The sequence below is a fragment of the Hakea prostrata genome, chromosome 6 (genome assembly GCF_041222555.1).
Source record: "Hakea prostrata isolate BN-2017 chromosome 6, UWA_Hpros_2, whole genome shotgun sequence".
In the NCBI taxonomy this organism is placed as follows: Eukaryota; Viridiplantae; Streptophyta; class Magnoliopsida; order Proteales; family Proteaceae; genus Hakea; species Hakea prostrata.
The window spans coordinates 28,734,006-28,751,134 of record NC_142605.1 but is presented as its reverse complement, the minus strand read 5'-3'; the positions used below and the strand labels follow the sequence as shown (position 1 = coordinate 28,751,134).

Below are 17,129 nucleotides of genomic sequence, written 5' to 3'. Positions count from 1 at the left end.
AAGACGATCAGAAGGGGTTGGGGAATGCTCACTTACTTGTTGAAGAAGGTAGAGGGTTGAAGAATTAATGAAAAGAAGAAAACACAAAGCTGCCACAGGGTTTCCTCCCTTTGGAACCCCCAACTCCACTCGGTTCTCCTTCAATCAATTTTTATTCAATCATCAAACTGTCTTGGTTACGTAAGTAAGGCTGTATTTATAGCCTAAGGACTTGTACTTGGACTCAACTTTGAAACTAAAACAAAAGACTTGTACTTTAATTAGGACTCCAGCCCCAATAAGGACTCCAACTTATCTCAAGCTAGAGCGATTCAAATTACAAAACAAAAGAGGACTAGACTCCTAATGAAGTTAGGATATCAACTAAAGGCATTCTATTTTAAATAGAACTCCCAACTAGACTATCACACTTACTTAGCTTGTCATACGCTGACTCAAGCATCAAAACAAAAACATAGTTGGACTCCAAATAAAATTCTGATTGCAACGACCTAATTGGGCTTGCTTTGGACTGCCCAAATTACCAAAATACCTTTCATGCTGGCCAAAATTTCTGAGACTGCTAACAGGGCCACGGGGTCCTGAGTAGCAACCTTCTGTGGGTCTTCCCGCTGGGGGGGGGGGGCTGTGGTTCCTACATCAGGCCTTGGCACAACGGTTGATGGACCATAGTTGTAGCATAACTGCATGAGGCCAAGGCATCAAAACAGCCTCTCGGCATAAATTGCCAGGGTAAGACTGCAGGAAATAGCTCCCCGCCAGGTTCTACTTATGTAGAAGCCTTCAGTACCAGGTTTTCTGCTTGTAGCCCAGCAGGAGCCAAATAAGGACTTATCTGCACCATTACCCGACTGTTTTGTAGCTCTATTAGCCCATTTATATCCTGACTAACATGAGGCTAATTATGGAGTGCTAAGTGGTAACCAACCGATCCAGTGGAAATGTTCCAAAAAGTAAGTTCTGCTCAGAGCCTCCTAGACCCTTCTAAGAGTATAAATCAATTCTGTTTCAGTCAGTCCGGAGGGATCCATTATCTAATTGGCTCCAAAAATCAGATCCAAAATCATAAATGTGAGGACCAGTTCCTGAATATTTCAAGCAATCAGTGCCCAAAATTTCAAAAAATTTACCTAAGCATATAAATAACCAAATAGTCCTCCCAAAGTAAACAAGTATAAATATCCATTCTTAAGCATGCAACAAAATATATTCATCTGAAAGATACAAATGAAACCAAAATATTTAAAAAATAAACCTTCATTCTGATCCACATCATCAACACAAATATGATTTTGTGCAAGTTTTAAATGAGTTCTGGCATTTCCAGTTCCAAACAGTTTCAAACTGGTCTTTCGGTTCTAAATCTGTAGATACCAATCCATGTTTGCTCATTGGTTCCAAATTTAGATCCAGAACCAGACCATAACTTAACAGGAGTGTTAGCCCTGGTCTAATGTCCAGTTCTGGTCCATATTTGACCCTGTTAATAAGAAAAGTAGAAAAACAGAGAAGAATGAAAAATATTGGAGAAGAAGTACTCAAGGAGGCTTTTGCAAGCCTCAAATCTATTAAGCGTACATAGAGGCTCAATTACAAGAGCCATTAGAAACAAAAAGAAAAAGGAACAAATGAAACAGATAGCAACTAAATTCCTCTGGGAAACTAGCACAAGGGCCTTTTGGATTCCCCTATGACCCTTTTCACCTTCTACTAATTCTAACACTGGCCCGCAAGTTGGAAAAAATATATGAACCATGCCCAACCTGTTACAAATATAGTCAACTCTTGTAGTTCCCAAAGGCTTGGTAAATAGACTCACTAGTTGTTTTGTTGGTTTTCCATGAGAATAACATCAGAATATAGGTGGGGAGAGAAAACCATTTAATTCTTCGAACGTGTACTTTACAGCAAAGTATTGGTTGGAGGTCTACCCTTCCCATCAACACAATAAGACTGTTATGTTAACCCATATATCAGAGACAGATTATTCTGACCAGAATATAATACATGCAAGTAATACCGCAAAGCTTTCACAGTGTCCCAGTGAGTTACAAGATCCACAATATCATCTACCGTAGAGTCAAACAATTGTCCTATATACACCCAAAAAACATTGGTCCTAGGATACAAGCATCAAAGGTTTTCCAGGACTCATCATATCCTTAGGCAGAAGCTTTGTCAAGTGAGCTTGCCATCCACGACCAGTGAGAAAAACCTGTAGCTAATGATTTTCCACTAACTAAAATTAGAACCACCTTATTATTTCTTCTCTGTCAATCAATGAGAGGAAGAGGAAACAATGTCAATGATGAAGGACTTATGAGTCTTTGGAGGATTATCCCATCAAACATAACTCAATCAATCAATAGCAAATAAGGTCCAAAAGAGGACACAAAGTAATCATAAGCAGCAGCAAACCAGCAACAGAAACCAAAACAATAAGGGCAACAACAAGAAAACTGAAACAGCAAGGAACCCACAAAAAAGATAGAGAGACTAGGAACCAACCCCTTCTCACCGGAGACCCGAGATGGCCTGAAAACCATGTCTTCTCTGGCGCCCTTCCCCCCCCCCCCCCCGCCTTCTCCCACCTCCATCACCCCCCCGCTTCCCCCTCCCAAACCATGGAACACCCTGTTCACAAATCAAAGCCCCTCTGCAGACAACCTTAACCTTTCTATCATCCCTCCTATCTCTAACAACAACCTTGTCCCTCTTGCACTCTGCCTCCACTGCTCTTGGTATTAACAAATGGAAATCGGCCATCATTGGCCAGTACCTAGGCCCTGTTCCCCCTCTCAACATCATCAAGTCCTCCCTTGCCAAACAATGGAAAGCAATTGGTCTTATGGATACTTACTTACCTGTTAGAGTTTGGAATTTTTCTGTTTAACTTCTCTTCTCTGGATTGTCAAGCCCGAGCCTTGGAGGGATCACCTTGGTCTGTTGGAAAGTCCCAAATTTTAATCAAGCCTTGGTCTCCTTCCTCTCCTCTCAGCAGGGTCGACTTCAACACTCTTCTCCTGTGGATTAGCATCCTTGGACTGCCTCTTGAATCCTGGAATTGCGATTATCTCAGTCGAATTGGATCTACAATGGGTAAGCCCCTGCGTACTGATGTCAAGACCCGCAAGATGGAAAGACTCTTGTATGCTCGCCTATGTGTGGATTTCCCTGCTGTCAAGCCTCTTCCTGCAACTATCTCTATCACCGACGACAACGGTCTGATGTATGAACAAGTTATTGTACATGACTGGGTTCCACTGTGTTGCGACCTATGCTCCTCGTTTGGAAACAAACCAGTCTCCTGCTCAACTCCAACCGAAAAGATGGCCCTGATAACTGAATCCCCTCAAAGCACTATAAATTTCCTTGAAAAATTACTGTTGAGAAGGGCCCGAATACCTCTTCCACTGTTGCTGCCACCGAAAGAATTGAAGCGTCAAAAACTTCTCTTGCAAACACCTACCAGAGGAATAGAAGACGACCAAATTCACTGCCAATGGCCAGCTCTGCTCCCCAGGTTCTGCAAGTCCGTACTGCTGCTACTGTTGTTGCATCTGCCTGCGATTCCCTCAGTATAGGTCCGCTCCCTGCAATTCAAGAAGCTACCTCTATTACTGCTGAAGCTCCGATTGGTGCCATCACTCAAAACGTTGTTCCCAAAGCACCTGAAATCACGCTTGCCCCTGTTTGATAGCCTGAAAAGGAGCTCTCCATCCTTACCAACCTCGAAACCATAAGCCTTCTGAACAACGTCTCTGCAAAGGTCTCCGTCACCCCAAAATCACCGCCTCAAGCTCTCCTGTTTCCCTTGACCAGCTGTTTAACCAAAAAAACTTTTTTAACCCACACCCCTTCTACTGAAATACCCTCATTACCCATTTCCACTTCAAAACACTCATCCAACCAAAATCAAACTAAGCCTTTACCCCGACGGCCCAAGCCCATCTCTCAAACTTATCCTCCTTTTGGCCCGAAACCACCTTCCCTTTCTAGGCCCATCTCTCATGAGCCTAGCTTTCACCCAATACTTAAAGCTTCTTATATTTCTTCTCTTGGGCCCTTTCAAACCTCAAACCATCTTATCCCCTCACTCATTTCCCCTACTCAACCTAACACCTCCATTAATAACCTCCAACAGCAGCCATCTAACCCTTTATGTTCATCCCATCTAGGCCAAAAAATTATCACTAAGTCCCTGTCCATTGTTCCTAAATCCCTGCACCCATCTAGCCCAAAACTCCTCATTCCGAAACCAGACCTCCTCTCTACACCATTGAACCCCCTTAACAACCAAGAGCCTCTTTACCCATCTTCTAACCCCTCTATTGATCCAGATCTATTTGAAACTCCACATCCCCTTAGCTCCCCAATGTGTGAGAATTCCCTATTCACCCCTTTGTCCCCAATTGCCACCTTCCCCTCCCCTTGCCCACCCCAACAGCTACAATGATGCCCCCCCTTTAGTTTCAAATGTCTAACTTCTTTATTTGGAATGTCAGGGGCCTTAACTCCCTTGCAAAACAAGTTGAGGTTAAACATACCATCAAGACAGCTAAAGTTTCTTTTTGTGCCATTCTCGAGACCCATGTCCATATGGAGAATTCCCATCGAATTGCCTAGTTTATTGCCCTCTCTTCGTCTTTTCTACCTAACTCCTCTTCCTCTTCCAATGGTAGTATCTAGATTCTATGGGACTCCTCTAGATTCTAGATTACTCTCCTTAGATCCTCCCCCCAGCTTATGCATCTTAATATTCTAGCCCATATTCCCCCCATTTCTCCTCACTATCATTTATGATTTCAACCGTGCCATCGATCGCATTCCCCTTTGGGAGGATATCTAATCCATCTCTTCCACCAAACCTAATCTCCCCTGGGGTATTTGTGGGGACTTCAATATTATCTGGTATTCCCATAAGCGCGTTGGAGGATCCACTCCGGATCTAGCCGCGATTGATGACTTTGGTATTTCCGACCTCCATTGTCTGGCCTTCCCCTCACTTGGCATAATTGTTGAGCAGGTTCTTCCAGAATCGCCATCGCTTCCTCGCGAATGCTTCTTGGCTCTCCTCCTTCCCTTCTTCTCCCATGCTTCTTTCTCCGACTCCATCCTTTCTGATCATTCCTCTTGTCTTGTCCATCTTTCCCCCTGTTTCCTTCGATCCAAAGCCTTTCAAATTATTTGACATGTGAACTTCGAGCCCTTGTTTCATTCCTACAGTCCAAGAATCTTGGTCTAAACTTGTCCATTGTCACTCTCTTCCTCTTATTGCCTTTGCCCGCAAGCTTCGCAACACTAAGGAAGCTCTTCGCTCTTGGAACTCTTCCACTTTTGGCAACATCTCTTATAGAGTCTCCTGCTATTGCTACAACCTTCAACATATCCAATCCTTGCTCCAAAATAATCCCACCAAACCCTCCCTTGTTGGAGATGAAAAGCCCTTTTCTCTGAGCTTTCTTCCCTCCCCTCCTCTAAATAAAAGTTTTCTCCGTCAGAAAGCCAGAATCAAGTGGCTCGAGCTTGGAGACTTCAAGCTCTGCCTATTTCTATTGTTCTCTCAAGACTCAGAATAATTTCAACTCCATCCCATCCCTCATCACTAATAATGGCACTTTGATTTCTGACCCCCTAGCATCAAGGCTAAAATCGTCTCTTTCTTCTCGAATCTTCTTCCCCCTCCCCCCCTCCCGTCCCTCCCTCCCAATCTCATTAATAAATTCATTGATCCATCTATTATCTCCTCTCTCAATGCTATCCCTTCCTCGAGAGAGATCCTCCTTGCCATCCGCTCCACAAGCCTAACAAGGCCCTGAATCCTAATGGCTTCTGTATGGGTTTCTTCCTTGCTTCTCTACTCTCTCGCAATTCGAATCCCTCTCTGGCCTTTGGGTCAACCTTCACAAGTCTACCCTCTTTCTTTTCGGTGTCCCTGATCATCTCCGTGCTTCCCTTCTCTAGCTCTCAGACTTTAAGCCTGGCTCCTTTCTAGTTGTCTATCTAGGCCTCCCGCTCATTCCCAGTAGGCTCACTCGCCACTACTGCCTCCCTATGCTAGATCATATTCGTAAAAAGCTTCAGCTCTGGAAGGGCAAGCTTCTATCTTTTGTTGGCAAAGTGGTCTTTGTCACACCCCACCCGCCGGTCTCAGTTACCCGCCCGACAACCCGTGGGAGTGATCCGTCACAGGATCCACGGTTTTAGTCTATCAACAATATTAAATACAAATAAAGATAATCAAGAGCAATAAATGTTCAATAAACGAATTAAAGGAATTATAGGAGTCCAAATACTCTAATAACAATAATAAAGGAAAGAATAATGAATAAAAATGAATATGAGTTCAGCAGAAGTAAACAAAAGAGTTATATTATCTTCTTTCCGGTTTCTTTTTCTAAGGCTATAAACTTAGACTCAAGTTTATCAAGGTGAGGAGTCCTCCAGTTCTTCTTCATTCGCTGATCGAACTTTCTAACCACTTTCCGTCTCTGACCATCAATAGGTGCGATAAGCGCACTCCATGCACCCGCAGGAGCTCCCGCACAGGCTATCTCCATTTCCCACTGACGGTGCCACATCCTCTTCATACGGGATGGTTCCTTCATAGGAAACCAGTCCATCTTCCTGTACAATTCCTTCTTCTGTGCAGGCTAATAAACATATACAAAATAAAGGAGTGAGTTCTAGAGAACTCAGTAAGAAACAATCATAATTCCCATCAATTATCCAACAATGCCAAAATGCACAAATAATATGAATGAATGCAAAGTATGAATTATACTATGATTTCTAATTATGCAGGTCTCTAACAGTTGACATGCTTTAAGATATACACCAGCCCTCCTTTGGGTAGGTCTAGTCGCTCGATCCAAAGAAGGACTGGTTACCTCGTAGGGATCCCGGGAAAAAGGGAAAGTCCACACCGCTCTCATTTCCATGGCTGGGGTTAAGTCAACACTCTCTTACCACGACCATTGGTAATGAGTACTGGCGCATGTCGGGGTTTCTAATCCAATACAAGGTCATACTGGTAACATGTCTACATGAAGTCCAAATACATCCCTTATGGCACCAACCAACTCAGTTCAGTATCCTTCGCAGCCTAGGAGAGAGAATCCTTACGGACTGGCTACCGCTGTTGGACTCCACTCCTTAACCCTATGGTCATCCACATATTATTAGGGCGGAAGCTCTCATGACTCCTCACGACACCCGGTCCGTTCTTTGGACGTCTATGAGCCCAACCCTAACATATGCAACCCTACCATTTATATGACTAACAGTGGACCAACGTCACATCACTGTCATCACGGGTCACTCGATTTCAATCCCCCTACCGAAAGGGTAGTAGCATGTGGGGTACCTAGCCATACAAATCTAGACTCTACCTAATAATGTCATCAAACAGTTATGACAGTGCTGGAGACATCAGCAGGCATGTGTCCCATTCCACAGCCTTTTGATATCTCAAGCTAAGATATCCCAAAAGAATACCTCATCCATCAGGACCATATACTAACCATCATCAGTATATAGCATTCATAATCAACAAAGTATATATGTAAACAAGACAAACAGCAGTAATATAACAAGATTAATATATAAGACATGACTACAGCAGCATCTATAAAGAAATACTAATTCTAACAGACACTGGATTAGCATGTTCAAGTCTATTCAAAAGATAGGATTGAATGTCCTTACCTACATATAAGTAAACTGTCCGTAAAAAGAGATCCGTTAACTATTACAAGACTTTCTGTTCAAACAGAGTATACCTAAACACAATGTTACAATATTATATGAGTTAATTGAATCAAAGTGAATCAGAATCAAAAGTCATTTGGTCACTGTTTACCAGTAGGTCGCTCGAGCCGGTCGCTTAAGTTGAGCGATCGCCAATAGTGACCTCCCCAAAAACAGAGAGTTTCAATCCAAAACTCAGGCTTCTGATCACCCGTTTTCAATCCGGATTTCGAGTGATTATGGCCTAAGTCTCAAATCTAATACTCCCAAAGCCAAAGGGTGAAGGAAATCCTAACAATTACCATCATTGGGTTACCCAGAACTCTCCCCTTGATTGGATTATCCTTTTCACGAAAGCAAGGTTTCGTTTTCGGATGAATCACCTCAAGTAGATTGGAAAGAAAGTCACAATGATCAAAAAGGGTAACCACCATGATGAGGGGATGGGTTAACACTAAATTAAAAGACAAAGAAGATAAAGGAGGAAGGGTGAATCCATTACCTCACTTCAGAAAGCCAGAAAAAGGGAAGGACTGATCTCTAAATCACTGCCAACACTTCAAATCCACTTTCGGAACTTCCCCGCAGCCGTCTAACCTCCAAAATTAGCAACCACGAATAAAATATTCGTTATTTGGACGAGGGTTACCTTTTATAGAAGTCGGGGGCAAAATAGGGCAAAAACTCCGAAAACAGACCAGGCGGTCGCTTGGTTTGATCGACTGCCACTAGCAACCGCCCCCATGTAATTTGCCATACAAGGGTGCTTTTGCTAGGGGGTTGATATCCAAGTGCAACCTAGCCCTAAAGAAGAGATGGGGGAGATCTTACCTTCATTTCGGACATCTCCGAACAACACTTGTCTTCTAAAAGACCAACTACCAAGCAAGGCAGGCTCTTCAGACAAAGGATCCAGATCCATGGGTTCAGGGTATGGATCATGGACTTCTATCTGGACACTCCACAAACTTACCCGACTAGACCTTCGGGTTCTCGGACCTGAAATACGGATCTCGCGTTATAAATACGAGGGTTGTTTTAATATCAAAGGAAAGCTCAGCCCTAGGAATATTGGTCCCTATGACATTAATAAAAAAGTTGGACCAGTAGCTTATCGGTTGGCTCTGCCTCCGTCTCTTGCTGGTGTGCATGATGTTTTCCATGTGTCTATGCTAAGGCAATGCTTGGCAGGCGCAGAGCAATTGCTCCAGCATGAACCAGAAGGTTTGAGTGCGGATTTGACGTATGATGAAGAACCTCCGTATTTCTAACCCGAGATCCGTATTTCAGGTCCGAGAACCCGAAGGTCTAGTCGGGTAAGTTTGTGGAGTGTCCAGATAGAAGTCCATGATCCATACCCTGAACCCATGGATCTGGATCCTTTGTCTGAAGAGCCTGCCTTGCTTGGTAGTTGGTTTTCTAGAAGACAAGTGATGTTCGGAGATGTCCGAAATGAAGGTAAGATCTCCCCCATCTCTTTTTTAGGGCTAAGTTGCACTTGGATATCAACGCCCTAGCAAAAGCACCCTTGTATGGCAAATTACATGGGGGCGGTTGCTAGTGGCGGTCGATCAAACCAAGCGACCGCCCGGTCTGTTTTCGGAGTTTTTGCCCTATTTTGCCCCCCGACTTCTATAAAAGGTAACCCTCGTCCAAATAACGAATATTTTATTCGTGGTTGCTAATTTTGGAGGTTAAACGGCTGCGGGGAAGTTCCGAAAGTGGATTTGAAGTGTTGGCAGTGATCTGGAGATCAGTCCTTCCCTTTTTCTGGCTTTCTGAAGTGAGGTAATGGATTCAACCTTCATCCTTTATCTTCTTTGTCTTTTAATTTAGTGTTAACCCATCCCCTCATCATGGTGGTTACCCTTTTTGATCATTGTGACTCTCTTTCCAATCTACTTGAGGTGATTCATCCGAAAACGAAACCCTGCTTTTGTGAAAAGGATAATCCAATCAAGGGGAGAGTTCTGGGTAACCCAATGATGGTAATTGTTAGGATTTCCTTCACCCTTTGGCTTTGGGAGTATTAGATTTGAGACTTAGGCCATGATCACTCGAAATCCGGATTGAAAAAGGGTGATCAAAGCCTGAGTTTTGGATTGAAACTCTCTGTTTTTGGGGCGGTCACTATTGGCGGTCGCTCAACTTAAGCGACCGGCTCGAGCGACCTGCTGGTAATCAATGACCAAATGACTTTTGATTCTGATTCACTTTGATTCAATTAACTCATATAATATTGTAACACTGTGTTTAGGTATACTCTGTTTGAAAAGAAAGTCTTGTAATAGTTAACGGATCTCTTTTTACGGACAGTTTACTTATATGCAGGTAAGGACATTCAATCCTATCTTTTAAATAGACTTGAACATGCTAGTCCAGTGTTTGTTAGAATTAGTATTTCTTTATATATGCTGTTGTAGTCATGTCTTATATATTAATCTTGTTATATTACTGCTGTTTGTCTTGTTTACATATATACTTTGTTGATTATGAATGCTATGTACTGATGATGGTTAGTATATGGTCCTGATGGATGAGGTATTCTTTTGGGATATCTTAGCTTGAGATATCAAAAGGCTGTGGAATGGGACACATGCCTGCTGATGTCTCTAGCACTGTCATGACTGTTTGATGACATTATTAGGTAGAGTCTAGATTTGTATGGCTAGGTACCCCACATGCTAATACCCTTTCGGTAGGGGGATTGAAATCGAGTGACCCGTGATGACAGTGATGTGACGTTGGTCCACTGTTAGTCATATAAATGGTAGGGTTGCATATGTTAGGGTTGGGCTCATGGACGTCCAAGGAACGGACCGGGTGTTGTGAGGAGTCATGAGAGCTTCCGCCCTAATAATATGTGGATGACCATAGGGTTAAGGAGTGGAGTCCAACAGCGGTAGCCAGTCCGTAAGGATTCTCTCTCCTAGGCTGCGAAGGATACTGAACTGAGTTGGTTGGTGCCATAGGGGATGTATTTGGACTTCATGTAGACATGTTACCAGTATGACCTTGTATTGGATTAGAAACCCCGACATGCGCCAGTACTCATTACCAATGGTCGTGGTAAGAGAGTGTTGACTTAACCCCAGCCATGGAAATGAGAGCCAGGTGTGGACTTTCCCTTTTTCCCAGGATCCCTACAGAGGTAACCAGTCCTTGCCGGATCAGAGCGACTAGACCTACCCAGAGGAGGGCTGGTGTATATCTTAAAGCATGTCAACTGTTAGAGACCTGCATAATTAGAAATCATAGTATAATTCATACTTTGCATTCATTCATATTATTTGTGCATTTTGGCATTGTTGGATAATTGATGGGAATTATGATTGTTTCTTACTGAGTTCTCTAGAACTCACTCCTTTATTTTGTATATGTTTATTAGCCTACACAGAAGAAGGAATTGTACAGGAAGATGGACTGGTTTCCTATGAAGGAACCATCCCGTATGAAGAGGATGTGGCACCGTCAGTGGGAAATGGAGATAGCCTATGCGGGAGCTCCCGGGGGTGCATGGAGTGCGCTTATCGCACCTATTGATGGTCAGAGACGGAAAGTGGTTAGAAAGTTCGATCAGCGAATGAAGAAGAACTGGAGGACTCCTCATCTTGATAAACTTGAGTCTAAGTTTATAGCCTTAGAAAAAGAAACCGGAAAGAAGATAATATAACTCTTTTGTTTACTTCTGCTGAACTCGTATTCATTTTTATTCATTATTCTTTCCTTTATTATTGTTATTGGAGTATTTGGACTCCTGTAATTCCTTTAATTCGTTTATTGAATATTTATTGCTCTTGATTATCTTTATTTGTATTTAATATTGTTGATAGACTAAAACCGTGGATCTTGTGACGGATCACTCCCACGGGTTGTCATGCGGGTAACCGAGACCGGCGGGTGGGGTGTGATAGTCTTCATTTGCTCCGTTCTTCAATCATCCTATCTTTACTAGAGCAGAATCTTCTCCATTCCCAAATCAACCATCCATGCTATGGAATCCTTGTTTTGTGCCTTCCTTTGGAAACAGCAGGAAACCTCATGTTTCTTCCATTCGACCAATCGGTCATCCATCTACCGCCGTACTTCTGAAGGAGGCCTAGGAATCCATCGGATCATAGATTAACCCTAGCATGCCTTTTCAAGCTTATTTGAAAAAATGCCTCAAAGCATGATTCCATTTGGGTTAAGTGGGTTTATTTTTATTTTCTCCGGTCTAATTCCCTTTGGACTACTCCCATGCCCTCCAACCCCCCTTCATGGGTCTGGAGGAAAATCCTTATGTTGCGCTCCCGCACCATCTCGGCTATTTCTACCTCTATCTCCTCAGGTTCTTCCACTTCCTTTTGGCTTGACCCGTGGCATCTGATGGGCATTCTCTTTAACCACTTTGGACCTCGCACTGTCTATGATTCCACAACAACAACAACAATAAGCCTTGTCCCAACTAAATGGGGTCGGCTACATGGATTCTTGCCCTCCAATCAGTTCTGTTCGAGGCCATGCTAGATACAAGGCCTAAGCTATACATATCCTTTCTCACCACTTCTCCTAAGGTTATCTTAGGTCTACCCCTAACTCTTCTAGTTCCTTCAATATGGATTATATCACTTCTTCGTACAGGAGCATTTATAAGTCTCCGTTGAACGTGGCCGTGCCACCTCAAACGACTTTCTCTAAGCTTATCACTTATGGGAGCAACTCCCAGACCAACTCTAATATGATCGTTTCTTATCTTATCCATCCTAGTTTTGCCACTCATCCATCTTAGCATCCTCATTTCTGCTACATTGAGTTTATCTATACGATTCTTTTTAACAGCCCAACACTCTGCACCGTACATCATAGCTGGTCGAACAACGGTCCTATAAAATTTTTCTTTAAGCTTTAATAAAATAAGCCGATCACATAAGACCCCAGACGCACCTCTCCACTTCATCCACCCTATTTTAATTCTTTGGGAAACCTCATCTTCCAAATCACCTCCTTTTACTTATGATTGAACCTAGGTACCTAAAACAATCACTTTGAGGAATCTCTTTATCGTCAAGTATCACCACCTCATCATCTGGCCGATCATGACTAAAGTTACAAACTAAATATTCTGTCTTCGATCTACTAAGTTTAAAGCCTTTTGATTCCAAAGCTAATCTCCATGATTCTAATTTGGTATTAATCCCCACTTGGGTCTCATCAATCAACACAATATCATCCGCAAAAAGCATACACCAGGGGACCTCATCTTGAATGATTCCCATATCCTTAAATCCACCCCTTTCTGCTTTCATCACAAACAGCTCCTGGAATCCTACCCACCCTCCCCATTCTCACACAAGTTTGGGAAACTCTCCCCTCTCTCTTGTTCCACTAGTGACCTCCCCATTTGGCTCCCCTCCCCCACAAAAACCTTCTCCACATCCTCAGCTTGGAATCTCCTCAGAGCCCACAACCCTAAACCCCCTGGGCCACCTTGGTTTGGTTCGGAGGCTTACCCTTTGGAGGACCCTTAATCATGTTCTCCTTACTGGTCCTACCTTATTAGCCACCAAATCCCCGCAAACCCCAACTGCATCCTCTATTGGAATGGCTTACAAGACCTTGAGCACCTGTTCTTTTCTTGCCCTTTCTCCAGATCTATCTGGGGAAAAGCCCTGGCTTCCATTTAGCCCCATTCGAGACGTTCCTTCGGGTTTACTTGTGATTGGTCTTGGATTCTGAGAAACTTTTCAGGTACTTCCATCTACGATCGGAGTGGTAAGCTAGTGTATTGTGCATCTATTCATCACCTTTGGTGGGAGCGCAACCTTCAAAGATGGACTTCCAAATCCCGCTCTATAGATAGGATTTAGAATGCCATCTATTTTGATGTATCTTCTAGATTGTTAGCTATTCCCCATCCCCCAGTTGATGATACCCCAACGAACAGGCTTATTGTTGTCTTATGGGGTTTTAGATCTTCTTTTCGGTCTTCTGCTTAAAGACCTTGTTCTCTTGTTTTGTTTAATATAATTATTTATTCATTAAAAAAAAAAAATTTGAAACAGGTAAGGGCAGCAGCTGAGTGGATATTCTGAATTCAAAAATAATGTAACAAGCAAAGAGAAACAATAAAGTAGCAGCAGCCTATGTCCCTCAAAGGATAAATACCAAAAAAAAGATCCTGGAAATTTGATTTTTAAACACAAAAAACCACCCACCACCCACCCTTCCACCCCCAAAAAAAAAAAAAAAAAAAAAAAAAAAAAAGAGGAAAAAATATAAAAAAAAACCCACCCCCCCCCCCCCCCACCCAAAAAAACCAAACACCACCCCAAAAAACAAAAGAAGACAACCAAAAATAAAAAAAAAAAAAAAAAAAGAGAAAAAAACACACCACCCACACCCATTCACCCCCCAAAATAGTTGTTGGCCCCCCGGTGGGAGATCTCGCTCTCGAGCGAGATCTCGCCACTCAGAAATACCGAGATCTCGACCGAGATGGCGAGATCTCAGTCAAGATATGCCAGAAAATTGGCGGTAGTCTCGGTAGCCCATCTCGGTGAGTTTTAGGGCTCTGGTTGGGCTGAAACTTGGTATTTAGCCTATTTAAGGCCTTTTGAACACATTGGTGGCCTTAGATTTGTGAGAAAATAACCCTAACTATGTCTCCTACGTCGACCCTATGTGTAAAACCGAAATTCTGTGTAATGCAAAGTTAGAGTCTTAGAGAATAGAGATTATAGATATAGAGTTAGAGTCTTAGAGAGTTAGAGACAACATGTAATGTAATTATGTAAAGATATCAAGTAATTCAAGACTTCAAGTTAATGAGTTATCATTTATCAACCATCAAGTATCAAATACAAATATATAATAACATTACACATCAAGTATTCAAGAATCAAGTCAACAAGTGATCAAAGTTCAAACTTCAAACTATCAAAGATTCAAAGTAATAAATTGTTAAACACTTAAATGTCTTCAAAATTTTACAACCATAACTCCATAAGAATTAAGAAGATTACAACTTACAACTTACAACTTACAACTTACAACTTACAACTTACAAGACTAAGAGTATCACTCAACATTCCGCATCAATTGATTCTGAACGGTGGCCACATATGACTCCCAAGTCAATTGATCACTGAAGTATGTCACATATCGGTTTATATGATCATTATATGTTTGCATGTCGAATCTTTGGAGGAATAGCGATGCAGGATAACCGTCAATCGTGGGTGGGTGAAAGAGCCATTGTTGTTGTTGTTGTTCATATAGTTGTTGAGTATTTGGGTACGGGTTTCTAAACCACTCATTTAACAACCCACCTTCACTCCCATATGCATACTCTCCAGGTGAAGGGTCTTGAGGAATAGTATGACCTCCATAAGAAGAATACCCACTGTAATCTGACCCGGTGCTGTGATCCCCATATTGGTACCCCGATGACAGGCTCTGCTGTTGTGAATCACTCTGATCTAGGCTCATGCTTCCCATGTTCAATTCAAGATCATGCATGCTTGCATCATCATTCGGTTGCCCCTGCCCTTGCTTTGATCTGCTCTTCCGACTCCTACTATAAGTCCGAGAGATAGGGGAACTGTGGCTCAAATGTGTCGGATGACTCGGACCTGGTGGAGGTGAGTCAGGTGACTCCCTTTGTTGACGCTGACTTCCACCAGAAACACGACCAGCCTGACTGCCTCCATGACTCGAACTCGATGTCTGATTTGGGCCACTTGGCCGTCTGGTATGAGTGGTATCATCGGCATCATCATCTGAATCCCCACTACTAGTTGTCACCTCAGTTGTTTGAAGTCGACCAGGTGGCTCCACAAATGGTACAGCTGATCCTTCTGATGCCGCTACAGCAGCCCGACCCTCATCAGAAGATAGGTGCTCAGCCACAGCATCTGGGCCCACAGCAGCAGCAATGGTAGGATCAGGCTGCCCTTCTGGCCCATCCAGCATTGGGCCACCTCGATCCCTAACCCACTAATATATGACATCATCTTCCTCATCTTCTGCGGGGGGCTCGTGGAATATATCAGTCAACTCAATCGGTTCACGATTGTCGTCATCTATATTATCTTGTATGTGCCCTACTCTCAATCTCATGTTGTAATGCACATACACCAAGTTCTCGAGCCTCTTACTCCCCAATCTGTTCCGTACCTTACTATGGATGAGCGAGAAGGTGCTCCAGTTCCTCTCGCAACCAGAGGATGAGCAAGTCTGTGAGAGTACTTTAATTGCTATGTCCCTGAGATTTGGCGCACTAATTCCATATAGAAACCACCAGTCAGCTGCATAACCAAAAATAAGAATGCATTAGGCAAGCAAATCTTTATATTTATATAACTTATCAGTTATCATTTATAAAGTTATAGACTTATAGTCTATAGACTTATAGTCTATAGACTTAATGACTTAATGACTTATAGAGTAGTGAACTATTTACCAGGATCAGTTTTTTTTCCTAGTTGCAACTGCAGAAGGCTTTCCAAAACTCCCAGAGGCATCCCTGAACTCCCTGATCTGTACACCAATTCACCAATTCTTCAATTATTGTATTATATTATTATCATGTATATGCTTAATGGCTAATGCACTAATGCAAGAAGTTGAAGAAACAATTGAATAAGTTCTCACCTCTCCATTAATTGTCCCTTGCATGATGGGATTTGACACAAGCTTCTCCACCACCTCTTGCACCGATCATCAACTTTACATCAAGCCCCGGATCATTCTTGTAATGGTACTTTGGGTTGAGGTAGTAAGCTTGCATTGTGGAAATAAAAAATTTGGTTAATGACTTAGTGATTTGGTTGTTTACTAACTTACTTGTTTATAAATTATAAGTTATAAGTTATAACAAATAAAGAATTTAAATTAAAGTATACAACAAAAACTTAAAGACTTAAAAGTGACTCACCAGCCAAGTGCAAAGGATGCATCAAGTGCATCTCCCATCTATTATCGATGATCCTCTCGTAGGATTTGAAGGTGCTAGGGGCAGCAGCTCTAACCAACTCTTTCATTTGCTGGAGGGCAGCATATATGTGGGGCATTGTGGGTTTCTTCTCCGAATCCACCATCCTTAAAACAAACACAATAGGCTCTATAATGCCCAGTGTCCTATTCAGCTGCCTCCAAAAGGAATCATCAGCAATGGTTTGTTGGGCTAGTACTGCATCAGGATGGCTAGATCCACGCCAACCAAACCACTCCTCACTTGCAAACATGTGCCGAAGACCCACCACTTTCTTCTGGAAGCTTTTCAAAGCTACATAGTTGGTGGCAAATCTAGTCAATCCAGGTCTGACTAGATCACCCTTACAGTGGTTCCTCATCATCTTCAGCACATAACCATGGTTATAAATAAAATTACTTACCCT

General features: G+C 42.6%; 1 protein-coding gene across 1 annotated transcript; it reads right to left on the bottom strand.

Moving 5' to 3' along the window:
• Positions 1–5,002: 5,002 nt before the first annotated feature.
• Positions 5,003–16,432, bottom strand: LOC149013107 (uncharacterized). The gene is made up of 4 exons (XM_089157706.1): positions 16,384–16,432; positions 14,890–16,269; positions 5,279–5,477; positions 5,003–5,220 (listed from the first exon to the last, which is right to left on the bottom strand). Exons 2-4 carry the CDS (start codon positions 15,700–15,702, stop codon positions 5,003–5,005), a joined length of 1,230 nt encoding a protein of 409 aa, XP_089013832.1. The 5' UTR covers positions 15,703–16,269; positions 16,384–16,432.
• Between the last annotated feature and the right edge of the window lie 697 nt (positions 16,433–17,129).

Excerpts from the sequence above, each read along its gene's own strand:
- LOC149013107 (XM_089157706.1), bottom strand. The coding sequence starts at position 15,702 with ATGCTGGATGGGCCAGAAGGGCAGCCTGATCCTACCATTGCTGCTGCT. Across the intron at positions 5,478-14,889 it reads ATGATCATATAAACCGATAT|AGGAGGGGAGGGAAGAAAGC; the intron begins GTGACATACTTC and ends ACTTTTATTTAG. Across the intron at positions 5,221-5,278 it reads TGCGAAGCTTGCGGGCAAAG|GAATGAAACAAGGGCTCGAA; the intron begins GCAATAAGAGGA and ends CTTGGACTGTAG.